Genomic DNA, 27,863 nt, shown 5'->3' with positions numbered 1-27,863 from the left:
CACTTTCAAGGATCCCCAGTGTTCCAGAGCAGGGCTTCTCCACATTGGTACTCTTGGTATTTTGGGCTGGGTAACTTATGGTGGGGCTTGAGCCAGACGTTGACAGCAAGAACTTCAGTTACTTGGTAAACTATCACCTCTTTGGAAGATATTCCTAGTCACGGCAACCACAGAAGTCATTGTTAAGATTCTTCCAGTTCAACTGGGGTGGGAAACCTTGGGGGGTCTAAGAGAATTCAGAGAGCCTGTGAATTTGTATGGAAAAAATTAATCCTTCACTCCCCCTAATTTCCATCATAAATGGGCCATTTTCTTCCACTTTGAGGAGAGGCAGAAATTGGTGATGCCTATCACCTACAGAAGTCCCATACAGTTCACAGATATCTCACAGAATCTTTTAGGCTCAACAGGCCCACGAAATTATGGGGGTCATCTGACCCATCACCAGGCAATGTGTTATAAACTCTAAAACTACATCCTAAATCTTTTTTCAAGATACTTTGATAATGATTTTGATACATCTGGCTTCCTCCATCATCTCTTGCCTTTTAACTTACATCTTTTTTTTTTTTTTTTTTTATTTATTTATTTTTTTTTTAGAGCTGTACCCACAGCATATGAAGGTTCTCAGGATAGGTGTCAAATCGGAGCTACAGCTGCTGGCCTATGCCTCAGCCACAGCAACACCAGATCCTTAACCCACTGAGTGAGGCCAGGGATTGAACCCACAACCTCATGGCTCCTAGTCAGATTCTCTTCCACTGCACCACAATAGGAACTCCTAACTTACATCTTTAAAATTGTTAGACTGAAAAAGGGATCCATGGCTCAACAAGGTTTAAAATTCTTTGAGGTGGATTTTCTTGCCCCTGGTCTTCCATCTTTCTGCCCCAGACTTTAGTGAGTTTTAAGAAATTCATTTTATTTATTTATTTTTACTACTTTTTTTGGGGGTGGGGCCTTTTTAGGGCTGCACTCAAGGCACATGGAAGTTTCCGGGCTAGGAGTTGAATCAGAGCTGCAGCTGCTGACTTACACCACCACACTCACAGCAGCCACGCCAGATCCGAGCTGCATCAGTGACCTACACCACAGCTTGCAGCAATGCTGGATCTGTAACCCACTGAGTGAGGCAAGGGATGGGGCCTGGGTTCTCATGGATACTAGTTGGGTTCTTAACCCACTGAGCCATAATGGGAACTCCAAGAAATTCATTTTATAAATGAATTGCCCTCCCTCCCTCTCCCTCTCTCAACCCCCTCCCCCATCCCAATATCTGTTTCTCTGGGTTCAACTCAGAGCCCAGATAAGAAGACATCAGAAATCACAGGCTGGTACTGCCACTCCCTGGCTGGCAACCTCAGGCCACTCTCTCAACCAGAGTCTTATTTGTAAAATGGGTGACCGTGACCTTTCCCTCACCAGTTGTTTAAAAACTAAACCCCAGACTTCATTGGATTTCATCAGTTTTTTCCATTAATGCCTTTTTCTGTCTCAGGATCCTATCCAGGCTTCCATATTGCATTTAGTCCTCACACATTCTTAGGCTCCTCTGGTCTGGGGCAGTTTCTCAGTCTTTCCTCATTTGTCACGACCTTGACAGTCTTGAAGAGGACTGGCCAGGTATCCTGCAGAAAGCCCTCTAATCTGGGTTTGTCTGATGTTTTGCCCAAGACTAAACTGGGTTATGAAATTGCAAAGAAAATCACAGAGGTGAGGTTTCCTTTCCTTTATATCAAATCAAAGATCCCATGATCATATCCAGACAAAACTTTCATTCAAAAAGATACGTGCACTCCTATGTTCACTGCAGCACTATTCACAACAGCCAAGACATGGAAACAAACTAAATGTCTACTGACAGATGCATGGATTAAGAAGATGTATAGCAGAAACTGACATAACACTGGAAATCAACTATAATAAAAATTTTTTTAAAAAGGAAGGTGTGGTACATAAATTCAATGGAGTACTTTTCAGCCATAAAAAAGGCAAAACAATGCCATTTGCAGCAACATGGCTGCAACCAGAGATTCTCATACTGAGTGAAGTAAGTCAGAAAGAGAAAGACAAATACCATGTGATATCACTTATATGTAGAATCTAAAATGTGGCACAAATGATAGTATCTATAGAACAGAAGCAGATCCTGAACTGGGAAAGCAGACTTGTGGTTGCCAGGGGGAGGGAGTGGGATGGACGGGGAGTTTGGGGTTGGTAGATGCAAACCATCACACTGTATGTATATATGTATGTATGTATGTATGTATTTATTGTCTTTTTGCCTTTCCTAGGGCCACGCCCACAGCATATGGAGGTGGCTAGGGGTCTAATCAGAGCTGTAGCTGCCAAGCCTATGCTGGAGCCACAGCAACACAGGATCCGAGCCGCGTCTGCAACCTACACCACAGCTCACGGTAACGCCGGATCCTTAACCCACTGAGCAAGGCCAGCGATGGAACCTGAAACCTCATGGTTCCTAGTGGGATTTGTTAACCACTGAACCACGATGGGAACTCCCAAACTATCACATTTGGAACAGATAAGCAATGAGGTCCTACTGCATAGCACAGAGAACTATATCCAATCTCTTGGGTAGAACATGATGGAAGATAGTATGGGAAAAAAGAATGTATATATATGTGTGTGTGTGTATATATATATATATATATATATATATATGACTGAATCACTATGTTGTATAGCAGAAATTGACATGGCACTGTAAATCAACTATAATAGAAAAAAGAAAAAAAAAAGAAATGATATAATGTATCTTAAAAAAAAAAATCCCATGATCACACATCCATTTGGGATGTAAACTTTTGTCACTTGTTACAGTGGCGGCTGCTAGGTTTCTCCACTGTAAAATGATATTCCATTTCTCTATTCCATTTTTTGGAAGTGAGTTACTGAGTCCAGCCCATACCTAAAGTGTCAGGGTGGGAGGGAGATTAAATGCCACCCCTGTAGGGGGAATGTCTTTTTAAAATTTTTACTTAACTTTTTTATTTTAAATGATTTTAATTTTTTCCATTATAGCTGGTTTACAGTGTGGGACTGTCTATATTAAATGGACTTCTTTTGTAAGGAAGATTTCTCTCTTCTTCACTTATTTTGTTGATTTAATAATAAAACAACCATTTATTATTATCTCCATCAGTTTATTTATTTTGGCATGGATGCTCTTTGGACAGGTAATATAAGAACACCTAGCACACAGTGGGCACCCAGAAAAACCCTCATTCTTCTGCCCTTCCTCTCCATCTCCTGATCTAGGAGTAACTAAAAATCTTTTTTTCCCTAAACGCTTAGCAAGTTTAAATATATTCCCTGATTGTAAAACTAAAATTATAAAACTACTATACATAAAATAGATAAACTACAAGGATTTATTGTGTAGTACAGGGAACTAGAGCTATTCTATTACAATAGCTTGTAATAACCTATAATGGAATATCATCTGCAAAGAAAATAACCAAATCACTATGCTATACACCTGAAACTTACACAACATTGTAAATCAACTATCTTTCAATAACAAGAGAAGAAAAGTAAATTATGCTCATTGGAGAAAAATCTAACAACATAGAGATGTATCAAGAAAATAGGAGTTCCTGCTGTGGCAGAAAAAGATCAGCCGAGTCTCTGCAGGGCCAGGAGTCAGGTTTGATGCCTGGCCTGGCACAGGGTCAAAGGATCCAGCATTGCCACAGCTATGGCACAGGTTGCAACTGCAGCTCAGATCTGATTCCTGGCCTGGGAGCTCCATATGCCACAGAGTGGCCAAAATAGAAAAAGAAAAGAAAATTCCCAAATCCCCCTCTATCTAGAGGCCACCTTGGTACCAGGGCTTCCGGTTTTGTTTTGCTTTTTTTTCTTAGATTTTCAAAATTCACGCTTGAGATTATAAAGTGCTATGGACTGAATTGAGTCCCCTCCCCCACCCCGAATTCATCTGTTGAAGCCCTACTCTCTGACATAGTGGCATTTGGAGGTGGGGCTTTGGGGAGGTGATTAGGGTTATAGGAGGTGCCGAGAATGGGGCCTGGGTGATGGAATCAGTGTCCTTGTAAGAAGAGACACCAGGAGCTCGCCCTTTCTCTCTCTCTCATCACCACTTGAGGACACAGCAAGAAGGCAGCTGTCTGGAAGCCCTCACCAGAACCAGACCACGCTGGCACCTCTGATCGCAGACTTCCAGCCTCCAGAACTGTGAGAATGTACGTTCCTACTGTCTAAGCTGCCCAGACTATGGTATTTTGTAATGTCAGCCTGACCTAAGATATAAGGCTTATCTCACCTTGTTTTTTTTTTTTTTTTTTTAAATCAACCCCTCCACACTCATTATTACATGGTTAGCATTTCCCCACATCCTTAAATATTCTCCCAACAGATGATTTTTAATGACGATATGCTATTCCATCATATGGAGGGACCATACGGTATTTAACCAGTTGCTTCCAGGTTTGTTCTATTTTTATAAATAACACTGGGGTGCACATCCTGATATAAATCTTCGACAGCGATGCTGATTAGTTGAGGTTAGGCCTCTTCTTTATTTCTTCCTTCCTTCCTTTCTTTTTTTTTTTTAACATATCCATGGCATGTGGAAGTTCCTGGGCCAGGGATTGAACCTGTGCCACAGCAGCAACCAGAGCCACTGCAGTGAAAATGCCGGATCCTTAACCTTCTGAGCCACAAGGGAACTCTGAGGTTAGGCTTTTTCTAAAAGGCACCTTAACCAGGAAGCCAAGCAAGCAAGACAGACATATTGAAAACTGGAAAAACTGGATGGGGCCCTAACACACCGTATGGGCAAGCTGCTGTTCCCTCTGCCAAGAATGTTCTTCCCCAAACATCTGCCTGGCTCCCTCCTTTTCTGGAAAGGTCATCTCCTCTTGAGGAGCCTTCCCTGATTGCCTAAACCAGCCACCACACCTCATCCCTGTCCTCTTACTCTGCTGTTGTCCTCATGGGACAACAGAGGTCATGTCACCACATCCCACCTTATACATTTGCTTACGTCTGTCTTCTACTTTCTGAGTAGTTTATTATTTATCATGTTTATTGGTCACACTGGTCTCCCCAACAAGGGTGGGGATTTCTGTCTGTCTTCTTCACTGCCTTGTCCCTGATCACCTGATCATTTCTCGGCACACTAGACACTCAGTAAGGAACTATGTAATAAACAAACAGATTTCAGTGATACTGAGAAAAGAAAGGTGATGCTAGGATGAGAAGGCACTGCTCACTCAGTGGGGCGACATCCATTTGGCATCTGTGCCTATGGATTCTAAGATGCTTGGAGCAGGTGCTTCTGGACTCTCTCTATGGAGGTCACCTGACAGTGGCTAGTGAGGCCATGGCCACGGGCTTAGCTCTAGCACAAGTAGAAAGGATGAAGACTCCAGACACTGTGCCTGGATGGAGCTAGAGACATCTTGGGCGAGGCTGGCAGATGGCAGAGGACAAGAGCAGGGCCTGAAGGAGTCTGGACAAGCAATAGTTCCACCCTTGGCTGGCAGAAACTCAGAGATGCCACTTCAGCAATGAGCAGCCCTAGTGGTTGCGTTGTGGGGGGTGTCATGATTTAGAAAGCCCCAGACAACAGTTCAGGCGCAAGCACCTTATTTGGGAGATGGGATGAATTGAATTGTGCCCTTCCCTTCCCCACCCCACCCCCACCCCTGACCAAAGACCCTTTGAAGTCCTAAACTCCAGGACCTCAGAATGTGATCTGATGTAGAAAGAGGGTCGTTGCAGATGTCATTAGTTAGGATGACATCATACTGGAGTAGGGTGGATCCTAATCCAACACAACTAGTGTCCTTATTAGAAGATGGCCACGCGAAGGTGGGGTATTAGCGTGGGTGATGGAGAATCTCTAAGCCAAAGAATGCCAAGGATAAGGTTAGCAGCCACCAGAAGCTGGGAGAGGCGAGGAAGACTTGTCCCAGAGAGCCTTCAGAGGGAGCCTGGCCCTGCTGAGGCCTTCTGGCCTCCATACTGTGAGAAAATAAATGTCTGTTGTTTTAAGCTACCACCCAGTCTGTGATACTTTATTCCTGCCCTAGGCTCATATCAGGCCCAAATCACTGCTCTGGCTTCTACCCAAAGTACGACAGTGGGATATAAGTGCATGGAAAGTTCTAGAAGGCTACTCTTGAGTTAGTGGCAGTTACCAGTGGGGTGAGAGCCGGGACTCAAGTGGGACCCAGTGGCTCACTCCACTTCTTCAGGGGCTGCTGGAGGTTTCACAATGAAAAATTCATACACATTTCTAAAAGGAGTGGAAATTTGGGCCTACAGAGGGCTTACCCAGAACGAGGCACTGCTCTAAAGCTTCACATGTATTCGCCTCACTCAGTCCTTGTGCCCTGTGAGGTAGGAATGCGCTTCTCCTTATTTAGCACACGTGGAAATGGGGGCACAGAGAGCCCAAGCAACTTGCCCAAAGTTGCACAGCAAGTGGTGGAGTTGGGATGGGAATCCAGACAACCTGATGCCTAACTCTGTTCTCTCAATTGTTTCCCTTGAACTTTTTCCTCCAAGGTGGTTTAGCTCAAAGCCTCCAGGGCAAATATCACCTCAGACAATGGTGCTTTACAACCCTCTGGAAATTTGTGCTCCTGCTCATACTTCCTTGCCTACCGCGGAGCACATCCTTAGTATCTTTCTCTGAACCTCTGGACCTTTTTTTCTGTGTGTCCAGCCCTGTGACATGACTTTTCTTCACTCCTGCTCCCCACTTTTACTCTCTGCCTGAGTCCCCTTACCTTTCTGCCTCCCAGCTGTTTTACTCACAGGAGGGTTCATTTCCCTCTAAGGCCTCCTCTTGCACCAGACTTATAAAGAAGAAAATCTAGAGCCCATCAAAGCCCCAAGAAAGCTTTAGCCAACCAGGTAGTCTTCAGCCCAAGCTGTTTGCAGGTAAGGCCCAAGAAAGAGCCCGAGCAGGTCAAATCTCCTGTTCCTAGGGATGCTATGCTCTGACAAGGTCTTTATGTAAACCAGGACACCATGTTCTCTTCCCACATTCTTTATATTTGTCAATAAGTTATAACAACGGTAGAAATCTATGTGATCTATAATATGAAAGACACTTCTGAGATGTGGTGACTTGTGCTGTGTGTGACATGCACAATTGCCCATGGCAGCTCCTTTGGCTGCCCATTCCCAAGCTGCATTCTCAACTCCCCCCTGAGATGAACCACTGATCGAAAGGATGAGATCTTATAAATCTCCCTCCACCCCCAAGAGGGGAAGTTCCTTAATGAACACACACCCTGACACATCTGCATGCAGGAGGAAGCGCAGTATTGCTTCCCCAGTAGGCCATGCTCTGGCTCATGGGCAGGACCTTAATGGGCAATTCAGTATGTGTACAGAGCAGTGTTAGGAAGGGAAAATAGGAAAGGGGAGGCAGGTAGGAGTGTACATCTTTTCAGACCTCTCTCTAACATTTTCAAGACCTAGGACAAGAGTGCCAACTGAGGCCCACATAATCTGTGTAAATATTTTAAGGCTATTAAATAAAACATGCTGTATGCTTCTCTTTACAAACATACCTTCAGAAGCACTTGGAAAGTCAGTCTGGAATTTAGAATCTGGATGTTTGTACTGGATTATGGTGTGGGACAGTCATTACAGCGTGGTCCCTTGACCATGACCAGCCACCTTCTCTTCCCACTTATGGTTATATCCTGCCCAGAGGCAGGGGAGAGAGGGCTCCAGGCACATGTGTGGACACCCCAACTTGCCTGCCCCAACTCTTGCCACATTTGTGCCAACAACCACCTCAAAGACACCTCTGGCCCTTGGAGGTTATAAATGGGTGGTGCAGTCAGAGAATGGACCCAGAGAAGATCTCATGCAAGTTCAGGGAATCTGGGCTTGGGCAGGGATTCTAGGATCTCAGATAACTGAGAACATGATCTAGAAAGGGGGGCGGGTCCTGGGAGACATTTCCCCTCAGCCCCATAGAGAGGGGCATGGCCGGTGGGAGGCTGGCGAGAACTCCAGTGTGGAACCCCTTTGCATAGATTCAAGGACATTTCTCTATCTTTCCTTTATGCTGGTTTTTGATTCACATGACCTTTATGTATTCAAAAACCTAAACTGGTATTTTAAAACTTGCATGCTTGAAAATCATTTCCATCTCTCAAGAGTGCTTCTCTACTTAGAGTTCTGAGGACAAGACCCCCATATCTTCAAAAGACTGAGCCACAGGCCGGCTCTCCTGGGGCCATGTTGAATTGTCCTTGGGCTGCCTCCCCAGCTCAGGGTCTCTCCACTGAAGCCTCAGGAGTTGGCTGGTCCTGGCTCTCCGCGACCCCGCATCACTTACGTTGTAGAGGAGGTCAGTCCACCCTTCCATGGTGATGCACTGGAAAACAGTCAGCACTGCAAATAGGATGTTGTCGAACTGAGTGATCCCATTGTTGGGGCCTTCCCAGTAGGGCTGACATTTGGTCCCATTGGGGCAGGTGCGGGCAGGTTCCTCTGTCCCACACGGAGCTGGAGACTCACCCTGAATATCATCTATGAGAGGGAAGGGGAGAAAAGTCAGGGGAAAAGGCTGGCAAAACCAGCTCTGAGAAACAGGAGGCAGTGAAGATTCAATGCTGTTAAAAAAAAAAAGGCCATTAGGATGAATTTACCAGTCTTTTTTCCAAAAAGCCCAATGTTTGGCTTTGTTGATCTATTAATTTTTTTCTATTTCATTAATTTATTCTCTAAGCTTTGTTCTTTTTGTTGTTGTTGTTGTTGTTTTAAACCTCTGAGATGGATTAATATTCCTTAAAGCTATAAATTGCCCTTTAAGTGCAGCTTTAACTGCATCTCACAATTTTGTCATGCATTATTATCATTATTGTTCAAGGAAAATATTAATAATTTTCCATTACTATTTCTTCTTTGACTCACGGATAAGCAAAAAGCATTAAAAATCTGTCACATATATACAAAAACAGAATATATAACAAATTCACATGTACCTATCACCAATTTCAACATTTATCAACTCAGGGCTATTGTTTCATCCACACTCCCTCCCATACTAAAATATTCTGCCTTGCCACTAAAATGTTTTTAAACTAAATCTCAGACATCTTTCCATTTCATCCACAAATAAGAATTTGCAAACACTTTTAAGGTTATCTTTTTGTTACCTAGTTTCAGCTTAATTGCATTGTGGTGAGAGGATATGTTGTGTATTACTCTGTTGTTTGAAATCTGTTGAGATGCACTTTAAGGTCTTGAATACAGTCAGTTTTGGTAAATGTGCTGTGTGCATTTTGAGGTGGTTGGGGGCAGTGTTCTCTAAACTTCCATTAGCACACATTTGTCAATTGTGTTGTGTTATTCTTCTGTAGCCTGTTTTTTTTTTTTTTTTTTTTTTCTTTTCTTTTCTTGAGATGTACTGGGCTCAGGGAGCTGTTCTGGGGGCGAAGGAGGCCAGTACACAGAGTACTCACCCTTAGGCGCAGGAGCTAAGCTTTCTCCCCAAATAGCAGGAGGCAGATTGTGAAAATGCCACAAGGAAAGAGACACATGTCAATGGATGCCCCTTTTGCTGGAATCCAAAGACAGCTTCCTGGCAAAGTTGGGCTGGGCAATAAAGGTTTGGGTCTGAATTCTAAGGGGTTGATGGGGAGGGGGAGGAGGGATTCTTTCATGAGAACAGAGTCAGGGGAGCACAGAACATCCCTGGCATGCCCCAACTGGATCAGAGCAGTGGATATGAGAGGACTCTATTCAGTGAGTGACGCCTTTGAAGATTTTCAGGGAGTAACACTGTCTGACAGGAAAACAGACAGCTGAGTGTATAAACTTAAGCTCCCCACTAAACAAAAATACATCTTAATGTATGTGCTGCAGGCATTGCAGCACCCATTCCAAACCTCCACTTAGCAAGCAACAGAGAGAAATCAACACAGAATGAACGACTCTCTTTCTCTCTTTCTTTCTTTTTTGGCCTCTCCTGCAGCATGCAGAAGATCTGGGGCCAGGGATTGAACCAGAGCCACAGCAGTGACAACGTCAGATCCTTATTGCGCTGAGCCACCATGGAACTCCAAAGTGCATGAATGTTACTGGCCTTTCAAGCTCCAGTTAAATGGAAACTTTAGGTCAGGCAAAATGACACTCATCCATCTCAGAAGGGCTATTACTCAAGAAGCAATGATGATTTTTATTTTATTTACAGCCACACCCGTGCATATGGAAATTTCCAGGCTAGGGGTCGAATCAGAGCTGTAGCTGCTGGCCTACACCCCAGGCACAGCAGCGCCATATCTGAGCTGCTTCTGCAACCTACACCACAGCTCACAGCAATTAGGGATCCTTAACCCACTGAGTGGGGTCAGGGATTGAACCTGAGTCCTCACAGATATTAGTCGAGTTCGTTACCACTGAGCCACAACAGGAACTCAAGAAGGAAAGACACACTGGCCACTAGTTTAAGTTGTGTGAAATGCCTTCCCCATTCATGCCAGACTTGGTACAGGGGCTATGATTTAACGATTACAGATTTGAAGGCAAAATCTCTTAAACATAAGGCTCAGGGCAACAGGGAAAACTTCCATGGACTCCTGTAATGAATGAGAACCACTGTTTGTTGGGAAGGTTGCCTCTGTCCAGAACCTTCTCCATCTCCACCTTGTGTCCAGGCCTGGCTCAACTTCTACCTATCATTCGCCCCCACCCCCGTAACCCATTGAACACTGGTCCCTTCTTTCCTTGGTTCTACAATAACCCCTGAATGTTCCCATTAGATGGGGAGAAAAAGGCAGGTATTAACCTACATTGCTACAGACTAGCTACAGATGAGGGGGGGTGGGGGTCATGTCTCCTGAAACTATTTCAGAAACTCTTGGAAAGCAAGAAGCTTCCACTTTTCCTTTGCATTTCTCTGGGTGTTTATCACAGTGCTGGGTGCTCAGGTTCCTGATCATAAGGAGAACCTGTCTGCAAGAGAAAACCTATCTGTCTTTATTATTACCTTTTTATTTTTAATTTTTTTGGATGTGCCCAGGGCAAGTGGAAGTTCCTGGGGCTGTGGGTTGAACCCAAGCCTCAGCAGTGACCCAAGCCACCTCAGAGACAATGCTGGATCCTTAACCCACTGCACCACAGGGGGAGCTCCCCTATTTGCCTTTAGTGGCTTTGCCGAGGGGTGTTCTTAACTGCGACCCCTCCTCCCAACAATCCCTGCCCCCTCATCACGAAGCACTCTGAGGGCTGCTTCTAGAAAAGCAACCGTCCCGAGAGTCTGAGGAATTTGGTTATAAATATATTTTAAAATTAACCTGCTGCCTGGGTGTCTGTATATATCCGTCTCTTACTCACACGCCTTATATTTTTAATCGCAAGCTTTTCAGTCATCCTCCCTAAATCAAGGCTTCCTCCCCTCCGGTCGCCTCACCCACATCTGTCCCCTTACAACCCTGACTCTGACTCAAGCCAGTTCTCTGTCCCCTTGGCTGGAGAGAAAGAGAGAGAGAAAAAAAAACCAACAAAAATCCAAACCCTGGGATCCAGGAGTCCTGGTTTCCTCGGCTGATTTTTCCGAGGGGCCCTGCCCTGTATCTCTCCCTTCAGCATTTCTGTCCGGGTGATGAGGCCAGGCGCAGAAATAGCTCTGCCTCAATTAACACCTTCTTCATTGGGGAAAGAAATAATTAGGACATCCCATATTGAGCAAACTTCACAAGCCCAGGAGAGGAGACAGGAGGAGCAAGGAAAAAAAAAAAAAAAAAAAACAGGAGGCAAAAAAAAAAAAAAAAAAAAAAAGGCATCTGGAATAAGCCTTTTCTACTTTTGGTTTTCCTGTTCCTTGGGAGCTCTGGGGAGAGGGCTTGGCCACTTGGGGGTCACCTGGCAGTGCAGGTGGGTGGGAAACCACTCCCAGACAGAATCTTCTTCCCAATAAGACAGGCCTGGAGTCTCTTTACCCTCCCACATGGGTTCCCCTTTGGGCTTTAATCCATACTGTTCATCCCCTCAGTTCACAGTTTCCTTGACCCCCGACCAGCGCTGCCACTCAGCCTGTCTGCACCCAAGTGGCCAGGGGTCCAAATACTGAAATAGAGGCTTCCCTCCTATTGATCCCATTTGCTTCTTGGGCTTCAGAGAGCAAGTGGCTAGGTCTGGAGAGCAGGGGGATTTAATCGAAGATATACCTGGAAGCCACTTGGTCCCTGAGTGTGTGGCGAGCAGGGGACACCCACGCCGCCCCACTGCAGATTCAGAGCAGCGCACAGGCAGTGCCTCCTGGCCTTCCTGGCTTTTTTCCTGCCTGCTCCCTGCCCCCAATGCCTGCCCCACCTTCTTGACTTAGCCAATAAGGAAGAGAGGGGCCAAGACCCTGTTTGCGCTAAGGTTCTTTTTTTTTTTTTTTCTGTCTTTTTGCTATTTCTTGGGCCGCTCCCGCGGCACATGGAGGTTCCCAGGCTAGGGGTCGAATCGGAGCTGTAGTCTCCGGCCTACACCAGAGCCACAGCAACGCGGGATCCGAGCCGCGTCTGCAACCTACACCACAGCTCACGGCAACGCCGGATCGTTAACCCACCGAGCAAGCGCAGGGACCGAACCCGCAACCTCATGGTTCCTAGTCGGATTCGTTAACCACTGCGCCACGACGGGAACTCCCATGCGCTAAGGTTCTGATTGGCTGATGCCAGGACTCCCAGTGGGATGTCTTTAAGGCACATTCTTGGGAAGGACTGGAGGAACCTTCCCCCACCCTCCTTGCTCCAGGATAATGGGTCACCACCCACAAAGCAACAGGACCCTTCCTTCCTGGCTAGGCTGCCTCCACTTCTTCCTGCTTTATTTATTTTACTTTTACTTTTTGCTTTTTAGGGCCATACTGGTGGCACATGGAAGTTCCCAGGCTAGGGGTTGAAGCAGAGCTGTAGCTGCTGGCCTACACCATGGCCCTGACAACGCCAGATCCGAACCACATCTGCAACCTACACCATAGCTCAAAGCAATACCCAATACTTAGTCTACTGAGGGAGGCCAGGGATCGAACCCACATCCTCATGGATACTAGTTGGGTTCATTACCGCTGAGCCACAACGGGAACTCCTCTTCCTGCTTTAGAACTCAGCAGGAGCTAGAGTTTGGGGTGGCTGCAAGGTGACTAGGGAGAGGCTGTGGGCACTGCTGTGTCCATACTCTGCTGTCATTTGCCCCTACAAGCACCTCTGACGCATGTTCCAGCCATATGGGGCAGCTGGCTGTACCAGGGCATTTATGCCCACCCAGGAGCAGTCCTCACCAAGGTCAGACAGAATTCGGTGGACAAATACCCAGTTCTCTCGCCTTGGGTGTAGCATGGCTCAGAGATGGGTGTCCACTGTTTCCCCAAGGAGCCCAATGGTTCTGGGACTTGGTTGCCCAAAACAGTAACCGGCTTGATGACACTCCCTTTATTAGCTGTTTTCCCCTCCCCGTGTCTCTCTTCCACTCTCCTGATGGCATTTCTGGAGATCACTTTCTAAATAAACCACTTACCCTGGGACAGCTTCTTTGGGACCCCAATGCAACACCCCAGCAACAACCAAGATCTTGGGGGCTGTTTCACTGCCCCCGCCCCCAACCTTGCCTGCACTATTTTCAGGAAGAAGGTCCCCCAGCTTCCAAGAGAAAGAAGCAAACCCTGCAGATCCCTTCCAGGGGCTTATCCCCAAGAGCGAGAAGAAGTGGGAAGAAGGTTGGAAAGAAAACATATCAGGCTGCTTGGACCTACCTGTCCCCTCTTCAAAGCAGGTGGTATGAAATTTTCCCATATAAAATTCTAACCCTATGATTGCAAAAATAAGGATTGCAAAAAATAGGAGGAGACCGATCTGCAGCAGGGGGATCATTGCCTTCATGATCGACTTCAGGACGACTTGTAAACCTGGGGAGACACAGAGAGAAAGGCCCCTCAGGCCTGTGAGAAGGCACCCCTGAAACCCCATCCCCAAGATGCCTCCTGAAGGAACCCAGAGCACATGGGGTGGGGGTGGGGTTGAGGACTGGGCAGTGGTGAGGGATGATGGGAGGAAGACTCAGAGGCTGCTCATTATAACAGAAACAAAACCTCCTAATATATATGTGTGTGTTTATTACATATATATAACATATATATTTATATTATATATATATATTTTAGCCCATACCTGTGGCATGTGAAATTCCAGGGCCAGGGATCAAATCCATGCCACATCAGTAACCAGAGCCACAGCAGTGACAATGCCAGATCCCTAACCCACTGAGCCAAGAGGGAACTCTAAAGCATTTTTATTTAAAAATATTTTTTAAAGTATTTGACATAGGCTGTCCCATTTGATAACATCTAGGGCAAGACAGAGATGGAAATTCATTGCTTTCTGAGCCCTGTTCTTGGGTGCTGGGCGAATGCCTTTTTCTAACTTTTTTCCACCAAGAGGGGGCCTCTTTTCCTGATTCATACGAAGGTGCCAGATAGGCTAATTGCAGCTCTGCAGGGGGAAAGCAGTCAATGTCCCAGTTCCAGCCCTGAGAAATCAGACGTTATTTCACTGGCTTTTTAGCAACAACCCCATGAGGCAGGTGCATGTGTAAAATTACCCCCATTTTACAGAGGTGGGAAGCAAAGCTCAGAGGGCTGTCGTGGTTCGCCTTGGGGCATAAGAAATAATGGGCAGGATTTGAACGCAGGTCAGAATGGTGTCAAATTCTTTGTAACCACTGGTTTATTTATTTATTTTTTGCTTTTAGGGCCCCATCCTCGGCATATGGAGGTTCCCAGGCTAGGGGTCAACTCAGAGCTACGGCTGCCAGCCTGCGCCGCAGCCACAACAATGCAGGATCCCAGCCTCATCTGCAACCTAAACCACAGCTCATGGCAACGCCGGATCCTTGACCCACTGAGCGAGGCCAGGGATCAAACCTGCAACTTCACGGTTACTAGTCGGATTAGTTTCTGCTGTACCACAATAGGAGCTCCTATAACCACTGTTTTATATGTTTAGGAGAGTCTACAGTTAAAACGAGGATTCAAATACATAGCTTGCTTCTTGATTAGAAGAGCCCCCCATGACCCATGACTAGCACCTCCTGATGGGTGGAGATCCCAGGGGACTATGCTACTCCAAAGGATCCAAAATGTAAGGGTGATGCGAATGGAGGCAGCGTGGGCAGAGGGGCTAAGGCTCTGGACACTGGCTGCAAGTTGATGCCCGGGCCAGATCTCCTTTGCCATTGGTAACTCTCCTATAGCTGCTGTGGGCGCTGGTTAATGACTCCCTGGTGCCTCCCTTTTCATAGAACTGCCCTTGGTCATCCAAAGCTCCTGGCCTGGCTATTGCTTCCTCACCTCCCACCCCCTATAATCACAGAAGTAAAAAAGGCCAGCCTCTTGTCTCAAGTGGGAGACAACTCTGGAGCCGCTCACGCTCCAGAGCTCCCCATGGGATCAGGCTGAAATGGCAACCTTGTTCAACTTCCTCCCCTGCCCTGTCCCGCTGCCCTCATTCCCTCTCTCCTGACAGCACTCCCCTGACAAAGCAAGGGCACCTGACCATCTAGCCAAGTCTTCTTCCAGGGCATCTGACCTGGTCATCTACCAACTAACAAAGTGATCTTGAGTAAGTCAGGTTGCCACTCTGAACCTCGGTTTCTTTATCTATAAATTGGGATTGGAAGAGCACCTCCCTCTCAGGATTAAACGAGAGAGTTCACATGCAGCAAAGTACCTGGCACATCCCAGGTGGTCATTCAACGGAAGCTCTTATTAGTATTAGCTTTGGGTTGGCCCTTAATTTAATATGATGTGGCCCCTGCTGGGATCTTGCAGACACCTGAGTAGAAATGCCTTCTTTCTATAAAAAAGACCCTGCTGGTGGTTATCTGGGAAATCTTACTCTTTAAATCCGGGTGGCAGTGAAGCTGAAGAATGAAGCTAATGAAATGCTAAATGCTGGTAAAGTCAGAACCTACCCCACAGGCTTGTGGTGAGGATACATGAGTTTAAAAAATGACAGAGGAAAATAAAAATAAAAAAAATTAAAAACGGCAAATACTTAGAACTGTGCCTGGCACATAGCAAGTGCTTATAAATAATAAAATATAATAGTCTTTATTATTATTGTTGCCACTACTACTGAGGCAGTAGAATAGAAAAGGTTCAGCCTGTTTTGGTTTGGTTCGGTTTAGTTTTGCAGGTGAACCTAAACCTGACCCTGAATACTGCAGCCACCCCCAAAAGGTGGAGTAGAAACATCCTTGGAGGGTGAGAAAATTGCCTAGAACAAGTATAGACTTTGGAGCTCATTACTGCTCAACTGAAAGAACTCAGGTGAGTAATTTAACCTTTCTGAGCCTCTGCCTTTTCATCTGTAAAATGGATTCACTGGGTGATTGTGAGGATGGACTGAAATAATACACGAAAAGTTCTTTCTGCCGTGCCCAGTACACAGTCGGCACTTAATAATGGTAAGGGTCATTGCCACCAGTATAACCAGGCTTGGGGTCAGACTGGCTAACTCCTCATTGTGCCATTCTCAGCCATGTGACTTTGCTCAAATTATTCAGCCGCCCTGAGCCTCAGTTTCCCCACCTGTAAAGTGGAAATACGAGCACTAACAACTTCACAGGGTTGTGAATATGGAATGAGATCCTCATAGATAAATGCTCACTAAATGGGTGCTGTGGTGATGGGTGAGATTCCACCTGGCTTTCAGGAGCTCACCCAGACCTGCAGTCAGATTTCTGGAGATCCCCTGAGGGGCTTCCCCCAAGAGGAGTCTTCCCTTACTCAGACATGGGGAGCACTTGAGGGCCCCTATGAGATGCTGTGCAGAGAGGAAACCGAGGGCTCCCGGGACCCCTGAGTAGACCCCTTGCCAGGGCCGGAAACTCACGCACTTGGGATTCCAGACACCAGCTTGAGGGGCCGAAGCACTCGAACCGCCCTCAGGGTCCTTAGGTCAAACTCTGTCCCAACTGTTGCCAAGATGCTGGAAGAAAGAAGCCAGAACAGAAAGCAGAGGGTGGGTTTCAGGGTCAGACAGGTAGGCTGGGGTTCGATGTTGTGGTTTCTTGACTGGCTCACCACAGGCAGGTGACTTTACATTGCTGGGCATCAGTCTAGTCACCTGTAAAACAGTGTTAGTAGTACCTGCTTCACAGGATAAAAGATGATTTACAAGGACCCTAAAGATATATGTGGTTGATGATACTCAATAAACACTGGGCCGAGAAGAATGGGAGCTTTCCCGTGGCACATGGTCAGAGTGATACTCAAAATATTTTGCAACCCATAATACTTTGCCCCTGGGGAGAGATGGAGGAGTGGAAGATCTTTTGGAGCTCAGGTCTCTTTACCAACTGGCAGGAAAGTAGTTCATTACCAAGACGCCAGCCTGCATGAGTTCAAATCCCACCTCTGCCACTTCCTAGCCTGACAACCTTGGGCAAGTCACTTCCCCTCTCCATGTCTCAGTTCCCCCTTCTGTGTAAGAATGAGACCCACAGTACCCACACCTCAAAAGGCTTGCCAGGATGAAACAAACTGATACCTGTCAAGTGGTTGGCATTGTGCCCAGCATACAGGATGTGCACTAAGCTACTCAGAAATAAATGAAAAAAAACGAAACAAAACAAAAACCCCCAAATGGGTGTCATCTGCTAGGACAGACCAGCTGGAATCAGCCCCGGAAGGGGGCTACAGACCCCAAGCCTCAGGGTAAAAAGTCACTTTTTCTTTGGCCATGCCCACAGCATGAAGAAACACCTGAGCAGCAACAATGCTGGATCTTTAACTGCTAGGCCACCAAGAAATGCCCCCACCCAAGTCACTGTAATGAAGCACAGCTGAATAAGAATCACAGCCATAGGTGAGAAGAGCCCTCTGTAGAAAGCGCCCCCGCAACCTTAATGACTCTGACCTAAGACCTCATTTGTAAAAGTGTTGCTGATGAGACAAGAAGGACCATAGCCCCTCCTCAGGCAGCCCAAGGAACCCCCCAGACCCATTTCCTTAATAAGTAATGTAGAGAGTTCCTTTCTGATGCAGTAGGTTAAGAATCTGGTGTTGTTACTGTAGCAGCTCAGGTTCCGGGCCCAGGAACTTTCATATGCAACGGCCACAGCCAAAAAGTAAAGTAAAATAAAATAAAATAAAATAAAATAAAATAAAATAAAATAGAATAAAATAAGTAATGTAGTAGGAGCCCCCATGGAATTACTACACAGAATAAGTTGTCACTGGAGCTTCAGACCATGGGCAAAAGATGCTGAGAAACAGAGGGCTCTGCAGTTAAGAGTGGGGAGACCACACAAATAATTCAGAGGTGTCTTCAGTCTTGTCTAGGGGTCTGGGTCTTACACGACTTTGACCTATGAACCACCAGTACCAGCATCTGTAAAGAATCAGTATCTACATCTCTGTCTTTGAGACAACCAGTATCAGCATCTGTAAAGAACCTGCGTGCCTTTGGCTCCAGACTTTCTCTGAAGCTGAGACAGGCCCAGGGAATGAATTCTGTGGGAGCAGCCCTCCAGCACAGCTGCTGGAAGTAGGCAGATGAATTCCCCAGCTCCCTTGCCCTCCTTCCAGATCACTCTACTACACCAGCTGCCAGAGGGGCGGAGCCCAGCTGCCCACAGGTGGGACCTACCCTACCCCTCATCCTTCCGAGTCTCCCCTCTCTTGTCTCTCACCCACCCTTCCTGGAGTCACTTCCCAGATGAACTACTTGGACCTGAATCCTTGTTTCAGGGTCCATTTGAGGACACCCCAAAGACAGGGGGTGCTCCCAACTCTTTTCCCAACTATCCCTAGAGCAGAGATGGGCCTGGGAGGTTGGGCTGGGCTCCTTTCCCCACCAACAAATGTGCATTTGAACGCATCCTTTGCACTGGGCAAAACAATGCATGAGGCCCTCCCTGCCTCGTGGAGCTGATGCAGGACAAAAATGCGTAACAGAAAAAGGCACACAGAGAATGAATCCCTCCTGGGTGTGATGCATTCTTCGAGAGAACAGAGGGAAAGCAGCAGCTCTGAGGACACACAGCAGGTGGTGTTGACTGGTCTGGGACCCAAGGAGGCCCCCTTCTCATGGATGAGGAGGAGAACTGTGGTCAGTCAGTGGCAGGGAGGACTTTCAAGGTGGAGATAGAGGGCCTGGGGTGGAGAGGAGCTTGGCAAATTCAAGGAATGAGAAGGTGCGCAGTGGAGGCTTAGATGGTGCCAGGAAGCTGAAGTATAGGTGGGGGCTCTGCCATACAATCCCAAAGAACTTTTCATTCATTTAATTCTATTTTTCCCTTTCTCTAAGAAGTTTCCTTAAATTTTTTTAAATTAAAGTATAGTTGATTTACAATGTTCTGTCAATTTCTGCTGTACAGCAGGGTGACCCAGTCATACATACATATGTTCTTTTTCTCATATTATCTTCCACCATGTTCTATCACAAGTGATTGGATACAGTTTCCTGTGCTGTACAGCAGGACCTCATTGCTTATCCATTCTAAATGTAGATAGTTTGCATCTACTAGCCCCAAACTCCCAGTCCATCCTACTCCCTTTCCCCTACTCCTTGGCAACCACAAGTCTCTTTTCCACGTCTGTGAGTCTGTTCCTGTACTGTAGATAGGTCTATTTGTGCCATATTTTGGATTTCACATATAAGTGATGTCATATGGTATTTGTCTTTCTCTTTCTTTCTTATTTCATTTAGTATAAGAATCTCTAGTTGCAGCCTCTACCAAGCCTGGATATCCAATTGCAAACTTCATCCTATAGATCATCATTCTATTTCTATTTTCTTCTTTCTTGGCAGATGAAAGCTGTTGGTTAGGGCATGCACAGCAAATGACCGGCATACATTGAGTCTTCATTCACTCATTGCAAACATTAAATGAGCACCTACAATGTGCCAGACTCTCTCTAGGTCCTGAGGACACGGGTCACAGGATTCTCTGTCCTCTTTCGGTGGGGGGGGGCACCGAGAATAAATCCAATAAATATACAAGCTGTCAGGGTGATGAGCTCAAGGGAGAAAAATGGCGCAAGAGAAGGGATCGAACTGGCAATGGGGTGGGGGTGGGATGGGGGCAGGAGGAGGGGAGTGATGACAGGCATATCAATTGGGATAGGCAAATTGGTCTTTTGTGCCTGGCAGGGCGTGGCTCGTGTTAACAAAGTTCAGACCAAGGTGTTCCCTGGTGGCTTGGAGGGTTAAGGATCTTGTATTACCATAGTGATGGCGTGGGTTCTATCCCTGGCCTGGGAACTTCTGCATGCTGCAGGCATGGCCATAAATAAATAAATAAATAAATAAAAAGAGCTCCTTAAAAAAAGAATGTTCAGACAAAAAAAAAAAATACATATATGTATGTGTCTGTGTAACTGAATCACTTTGCTATACACCTGAAATTAATACAACACTGGAAATTAACTACACTTCAATCAAAACAATGAAAAATATTTTTGGCTGTGTTGTGCCATGTGGAAGTTCCCAGGCCTGGGATCTGACCTGTGCCACTGCAATGACCTGAGCCACAGCTGTGACAACACTCACCACCAGGGAACTCCCCCAAAACACGAAATTTTGACATATGCTACAATATAGTTGAAAACAAGTTAAGTGAAATAAACCATTCACAAAAGGACAAATAGCATGATGTGTCCACTTACATGAGGTTCCTAGAGTAGTCAACTTTATAGAGACAGAAAGTAGAATGGTGGTTGCCAAGGGATGGAGTTGCTTAATGGTTACAGAGTTTCAGTTTGGGATGATGAAAAAAAAAATTCTAGGGAGGGATAGTAGTGATGATTATACAACACTGTGAATGTACTTACAAGGAAATGGTTAAAATGGGAAATTTTAGGTTATATATACTTTACCAGAATAAAAAATTAATGTCAACACAATGTTCAGACCAAAGCTGCCTAGCAGAACTTCCATAAGAGCCATGTGTGAAATTTAAAATTTTCTAGTAGCCACATTAAAAGAGTAAAAAGAAGCAGGTGAATTGCGTGCGGGGGTGCTGCCGTGTGCAGTAGTTTGATGTGGGGTCTCAGTTCTAAGACCTGGGATTGAACTTGGGCTGCAGCAGTGAAAGTGCTGAATCCTAATCACTAAGATTATTAGGGAACTCCTTGAAATTCATTTTAATAATATAGTTTATTTAACCCAGTGTATCTGAAGTGTTATCATTTCAACAGGCAATTGAGATGACAGATCAGTCATATACATTCTTTTCTTTGGACTAAGTCTTTGAAATCTAGTGCGTATTCTACACTTACGGCACAACTCAGTTCAGATGCTCAATGGCCAGACATGGCCACTGGCGAATGTACCAGACAACTCAGGTACAGAGAAAGAGTCAGTGGAGTAAAGATGTGAAGAAACTGGAGTTCCCATCGTAGTTCAGCGGCTAACGAATCCAACTAGGAACCATGAGGATGCAGGTTTGATCCCTGGCCTTGCTCAGTGGGTTAAGGATCTGGCGTTGCCGTGAGCTGTAGTGTAGGTCGCAGATGTGGCTCAGATCTCGTGTTGCTGTGGCTCTGGTGTAGGCCAGCAGCTGTAGTTCCAATTCCACCCCTAACCTTGGAACCTCCATATGCTGCTGGTATGGCCCTGAAAACCAAAAAAAAAAAAAAAAAAAAAAAAATGTGAGTAAAGTGAACTATTTGGATATGTCAGAGGAAAACTCTAGCCAGAGGGACAGTCAATGCAAAGGTCCTGAGCAGGAAGATGATGCCTGGGACATCTGAGGAACTGAGTAAAGCAGGGTGATACTCGGAGGAGGAGATGAGGGTAGGGAGGTGATGGGGCAGATCATGCAGGATCTTGTGGGCCATAAGGTGAGAACTTGGGATTTTGCTCTGAGTGAAGTGGAAGCCATGGAGGGTTCTGAGTGACTTTTTTTTTTTAATATTTCATGAATGCTAATGAGGAACTTATTTATTTATATATATATATTTTCACGGCCATAGCTGTGACATATAGAAGTTCCCAGGTGGGGGATCGAATCTGAGTCAGAGCTGCGACCTATGCAGCAGCTGCAGCAATGTCAGATCCTTAACCCACTGTGCCAGGCTGAGGATCAAACTGGTGCCTCCCCAGATCATTAACCCACTGCACCACAGAGGGAACTCCCGGGTTCTGAATAGTGAAGGGACATAATTTGAGTTGTATTAAAATAAGACAGGGAATTCCCATTATGGCACAACAGGTTAAGGATCTGGCCTTGTAGCAGCTGTGGGTCGGATTTGATTCCCCAGCCCAGGAACTTCCACATGCCAAGGGTGCAACCATAAAAAAAAAAGTACCCCTCTGGGGGTCAAGGCCAGAAGTTGAGAGACTACGGGGGAGATGACCGCACTGGTCCAGGTGTGAGATAACGGGTTTAGACCTGGTTGTGCTGGACATACGGATAATGCTGAGATGAACTCAAGCCTTTAGATGCTCATACAAGCAAGTGGGTGAGAGATTCAAGTACAAACTCTTCTGACCGCAGGGCTGTAGGAGGCAGAAATGGCAGGAAATGAATACAGACAGCAGGACCGGGGACAGCATGATCGTGGAGCCCCAGTCTGAAGGGGCAGCACAGCACATAATCTTAAGAAAGCTTTAGGCCTGGGGTTAAATCCTGGCCCTGCATTTTCTCATGACGTGGGCCTTTGCTTTAACTTGTCTGAGCCTCTGAAATGTAGATAATCTGATTTCCCTCCCAATGCAAGCCTAGCCAGCACCCAAGATGCATGATCTCCTGACTCTCTCCCTGGAAGGATGGAGGGAGGAGAACGGGAGGAGGAGGAAGGCATCTAGGGCCGAGGATGCCCTATGCAGAGGCAGAAGCTTCCCTCGGGATACGTGGTGGGGGAGAAATCAGGTGGACTGGACCCCCGGAGGTTGTGACCTGGAGGCCGAGGAGGTGGGTTTTGTCATGTGGACAGTGGGAGTCACGTAAGGTTTGGGAGCAGGGGAGGGATGTCATTAGGGTTGGCATTAGGAAGACAAGCCTGACAGCTGAAAGGACAGATTGGTGGTGATGGAGCAGGAGTTAGGAGGAAGCTGCAAGAGGAGGCCGGCGTAATGAGGGCTAGAACTAGGACAAAGGCAGTGGGAGTACAAAGGAGGCCCCGGTTTATATATAGCTGCCATTGATTGCTGTGCTCGGGGAACTTGCTTGGGCTCATCGAATCCTCCCTGCCTCCCAGCAGTCAGCATCATGAGTCCCATTTTACAGAGGAGGAAACTGAAGCCCAGAGAAGTTACTGATGCAAGGGTCCAGGCCACCAAATAAGAAAGTGAACCCAGGACCCCAGAACCCCAGTTTTCCACCTCACATGGCTTGTTGGTTGGGGCAGAGGCAATGGCAAGAAAGAAAGGGAAGGGAAGACTGGCTTCCTGGTTCTGAATGGACCACCAAGTGATTGTCATTCATTTATTCAACAAGGATTTTTCAACTACCTACTATGTGCCAGCCACTCAGACAGGACCCGAGGATGCCACCAATGACAACGTGACAATGGGAAAACACTCGTAGGTCGCATAGTGTGAAGCGCTATGGAGAACAACATGGCAGTCACCAGGGCTTCCAGTGGAAGGACTGGGTGTGGATGGGAGAGAGGAATCAAGACTGGGCTACCTGTAGGATGGAGCTGTCAACTGAGATGGGAAGATGGAGGGAGGGGGAGGTTTGGAGAAAGATCAAGAGTGGGGTGGGGACACACTGAGTTTGAGAAACCAGTTTTCTGTAACTCCCTCATTAAACCCTTCCAGTGGCTTTCATCAGGTTTAGAATAAAATCCAAACTGTACTGTGACCACAAGACCTTATGTGACTTGACTCTCCCTGGCTGTCCTCTCCTACTACACTCTGGCCACACTGACTTTCTGTTCTTCCAACAGGAAAAGCTCCTTTCCACTATGGGAATGACCTGTTGGCCATCTCTTCCACTGCAAACACTTGCCCCATCCTTTCAACTCTTTCCCTCTTTGCCTTGGTCTTCTTCAAATCCTTCAGGATGCAGCTTAAATTTTTCTTCTCAGAGAGGATTCCCATGTCCTCTTTAGATAAAAAGAACCTTCACCCCCCCTGGAATTATATGGCTTATTAAGCTGTATATATTACTCACCTCCTCTTCTAGAATTCCAACTCCAGGAGGTCAGAGCCTTTTTTAATGGTACTTGCAGCACTTTTCATGGCCTTGCAGGTACTCAGTATATATTTGGTAAATGAGTTAATAGCAGTAAAAGATAGGGTGTTGGTAGACCAGATAGCCCGTGGCAGATAGGTAAAGGGGAAAAAGCAAAGGGCCCCCAATGGAATGTTGGGAAAAACCAAAAGAGAAAGAGAGAGAGAAGTAGAGGAAGGATATTGGTGGAAAAGAGGGAGAAGTCACAGAGGCAGGAGGAGACCTGGCAGAAGAGTGTCATCCCTGGGGGTTAAGTTCACGAGAGTTTTCAGTAACGAGAGCTCTCCGGTCCCCAGGGCAACATAGAGATGAGTAAGATGCAAAGGATGAAGAGCATTTGCTACACATGGCGTCAGATCACTGGGGAGTCTCGCTGTGGCTGACGGCTGGAGAGAACAAGAAGAGAACTGGAAACAAGAGCCTGGCTTGGAGAAGAAAGGCTTTTCAGGGTGGAAGAGAATGTATGAGTATGTTTATGTGTCAAGAGAGAGAAGTCAAGGAGTTCCCGTCATGGCTCAGTGGTTAGCAAATCTGACTAGCATCCATGAGGACGCAGGTTTGATCCCTGGCCTTACTCAGTGGGTTAAGGATCCAGCGTTGCTGTGAGCTGTGCTGTAGATCACAGATGCGGCTCGGATCCTGCATTGCTATGGCTGTGGTGTAGGCAGCTACAGCTCTGATTCGACCTCTAGCCTGGGAACCTCCATATGCCATGGGTCTGGCCCTAAAAAGGAAAAAAAAAAAAGAAAAAGAGAGAGAAGTCGATGCTGTATCCCTTGGCCTTTAGAGTCATGCTGCCCAATACAGTAACCAGTGGCCACACATAGTTATTTAAATATACATTTAAATTAAATTAAACTAGACATTCAGTTTCTCAGTTGCATTAGTCACACTTACACATAGCTATTTAAGTATATAATTAATTTAATTTAAATTAGATGAGACATTCAGTTCCTCCCCTCCCTTGCAACTGGAGCCCATCTTCTGTCAATGTCCAACAGTCTATTTCCCAGGATTCTGTGCAATGGGAGAACTGGTCACATGACCCAGTCTTGTGCTTCGCAGGACCTGAGTGAAAGTCTGCTGGGTGCTTCTGGGAAGGAGTTGCCCTCCTTTGAGAAGAGTCACAGGGCAGTAGGCAGCCCCTCCTCCTCTCGCTGGACATTTTCATGTCTATATGAGATGGTTGGGTAGACATCTTGGAACAGTGAGTGGTAAAGGTTACCAAGGAAAGTCCCTACACTGAATATAGCAGTGTGGAAAGATGGAAAGGATTCCTTGGAGACACTGCTGAGCTGCAGAACCAACACCACAACCAACCTCCCAAGCTACAAACTTATAATGTGGATAACAGTCTTCTAGCAATTAACAGCCAGAGCCCTGGTTCAAATCACAGTTCTGCCCATCACTAGCTGTGTGGCCTTGGGCAAATCACTCAGTGTCTCTGTGCCTCAGTTCCCTGAGCTATAAAATGGGAATGATAATGGCACTTCATTTCCCTTTACAAGTGTGGGAATTTATGTGATATTCTTTTTTTTTCTTTTTGGCTGCACCCGTGGCATATGGAAGTTCCTGGGCCAGGAGTTGAACCCATACCACAGCAGCAACCCAAGTCACAGCAGTGACAATGCCAGATCCACTGCACCACAAGAGAACTCCCTTACTTGATATGCTTAGAACTGAGCTTGGAATGCAGTGAGTTCTATATGCTTGTTTGCTATCATCAGCATCATCATCATAAATATCATTTCAATTTTAATTTTGTTACTTGCCCCTAAGATATACCAGAACTTACTGATCAAAGAACCAACATTCATTGAGTGTATTCTCTTTGCCAGGTTATGTACTTGTGGCTTTACATACTGAGATCCCATTTTATGCCTCAGTATCTTTACCAGGTGTGTGCTCTACTCTCAGTTCATTCACAAGGTAACTGAGATCCAAAGGGTTTAGCTACTTGTCTACAATCACACAGCTAACATGTGGTGCCTGCATCCTGACTGTGGCTTTGCTGCCTCCACTGTGCTGCCCCTGGTTAATTCCACCACTCCATTCATGCTCTCCTGGGACCTCAGCCAAGCTTATGCATCCACTAACCTAAGCGTAGGAAACAGCTAGATTTTTCTCTAGCTGGCTGGAAGTCAAAATGTCAAATATTTGCAGAGGAGCAATTACTATGTGCTAGGTGGGTGAGGAGGGGAACATGTGCAAAGGTCCTGGGGCTGGAGAGACTTTATATGGTGAAGAGTGAGGTTACCAGCTGAGAGGGAGGGGCAGAGGATAGGAGAGCAAGAAGGAGAGAGACGTTAGTGTGGTTGCAAAGCAGGAGAGAGGATGGGGTCTGTCGTTGACCCCTCCCGACCTCAGATTAGAAGATGCACCTGCTTGCATTATTTGCAATAGCCAAGACATGGAAGCAACCTAAATGTCCACTGACAGAGGAATGGATAAAGAAGATGTGGTATATATACACATTGGAATATTAGCCATAAAAAAGAATGAAATAATGCCATTTGCCTCAACATGGATGGACCTAGAAATACTCATACTAAGTGAAGTCAGACAGAGACACATATCATATGCTATCACTTATATTCAGAATCTAAAAAAATGATACAAATGAACTTATTTACAAGACAAAAATAGACCCACGGACACGGAAAACAAACCTATGGTTACCAAAGGGGAAAGGGGGGAAGGGATAAATTAAGAGGTTGGAACTAACATATACACATACTATACATAAAATAGAAAGCCAGCAAGGAACTACTGTATAGCATAGGAAATTACACTCCATATTTCATAATAACCTGTAAGGGAAAAGAGTTTGAAAAAGAATATATGTATCTCACATATATATTTTTCCATAAATGTATATAAGTACATATGTATGTAGAGTTATAATTCATATATAAATATATGAATTCCTTTGCTGTACACCTGAAGCTAGCACAACATTGTAAATAAACTATACATCAAAAAAATTTTTTTTGGTAAAGAAGCACCTGGCCCTCATAGATTCGTGTCCAATCTTCCTGAGATAAGTACTTAAGTAGCATAACTGCTTCCCATGCTGTCTACACTCTTGACATTCACAGATTTTGCAAATCTTCTTCAGGTTCATTCTTATATCACCTGGCTTTTAGGCCCTCTTGGGAAAACTATTTCTAAAATCCCCTTTTTAATCCCTCAAATGCAGAGAGTCAAGATAATCACTTTCCTCAGTTCAATGCATCATTTCACCTTTGGCCAGTTCAATGCTCCTCTCTTGTTCATTCATTCATTCATTCACTTTCTTTTATCCTCATATTCTACTTTCATTGTTCTTTCCCAAGAGGCAATGGATATAATGGATATAATGTTTCATTTGGTCTCACTGGAGTGCATTCCTGTAAAGCAGGTGCTTTATTTTGCATGCACGTATTTTAAATTTGCATGCATGGCATGAAGTTAGGAGTGTTCTGTTGTTTTCTGTTTTTGTGAAAACAGAAGAGCAGGTGTGTTGTCTGGGGCTCGCTCTGGGCTCTGGGCTCCATAGGTATATCTGCCACATTCCATCTCCCCATCACCCAGGCTGGACCCTGGGTGGGCTCTGGCTCCCACCCCCGCCAAGATGGTGCAGGTGTGAACAGCCTCATACCAGACCCGGTGAAAGCCTCTCCCAGATGGCT

General features: G+C 45.9%; 1 protein-coding gene across 1 annotated transcript in view; it reads right to left on the bottom strand.

Moving 5' to 3' along the window:
• The window catches only part of CACNA1A (calcium voltage-gated channel subunit alpha1 A), a 379,285-nt gene that overhangs the window by 132,332 nt on the left and 219,090 nt on the right, over window positions 1–27,863 (bottom strand). Inside the window, 3 exon segments of the mRNA XM_021083710.1 lie at window positions 8,351–8,544; window positions 13,760–13,912; window positions 16,903–16,994. Coding sequence (XP_020939369.1) covers window positions 8,351–8,544; window positions 13,760–13,912; window positions 16,903–16,994 — 439 coding nt within the window.

Source organism: Sus scrofa, chromosome 2, assembly GCF_000003025.6.
Source record: "Sus scrofa isolate TJ Tabasco breed Duroc chromosome 2, Sscrofa11.1, whole genome shotgun sequence".
Lineage (NCBI taxonomy): Eukaryota > Metazoa > Chordata > Mammalia > Artiodactyla > Suidae > Sus > Sus scrofa.
Note: the sequence above shows the minus strand (reverse complement) of the source record. Positions and strands in the feature narration are given on the sequence as shown.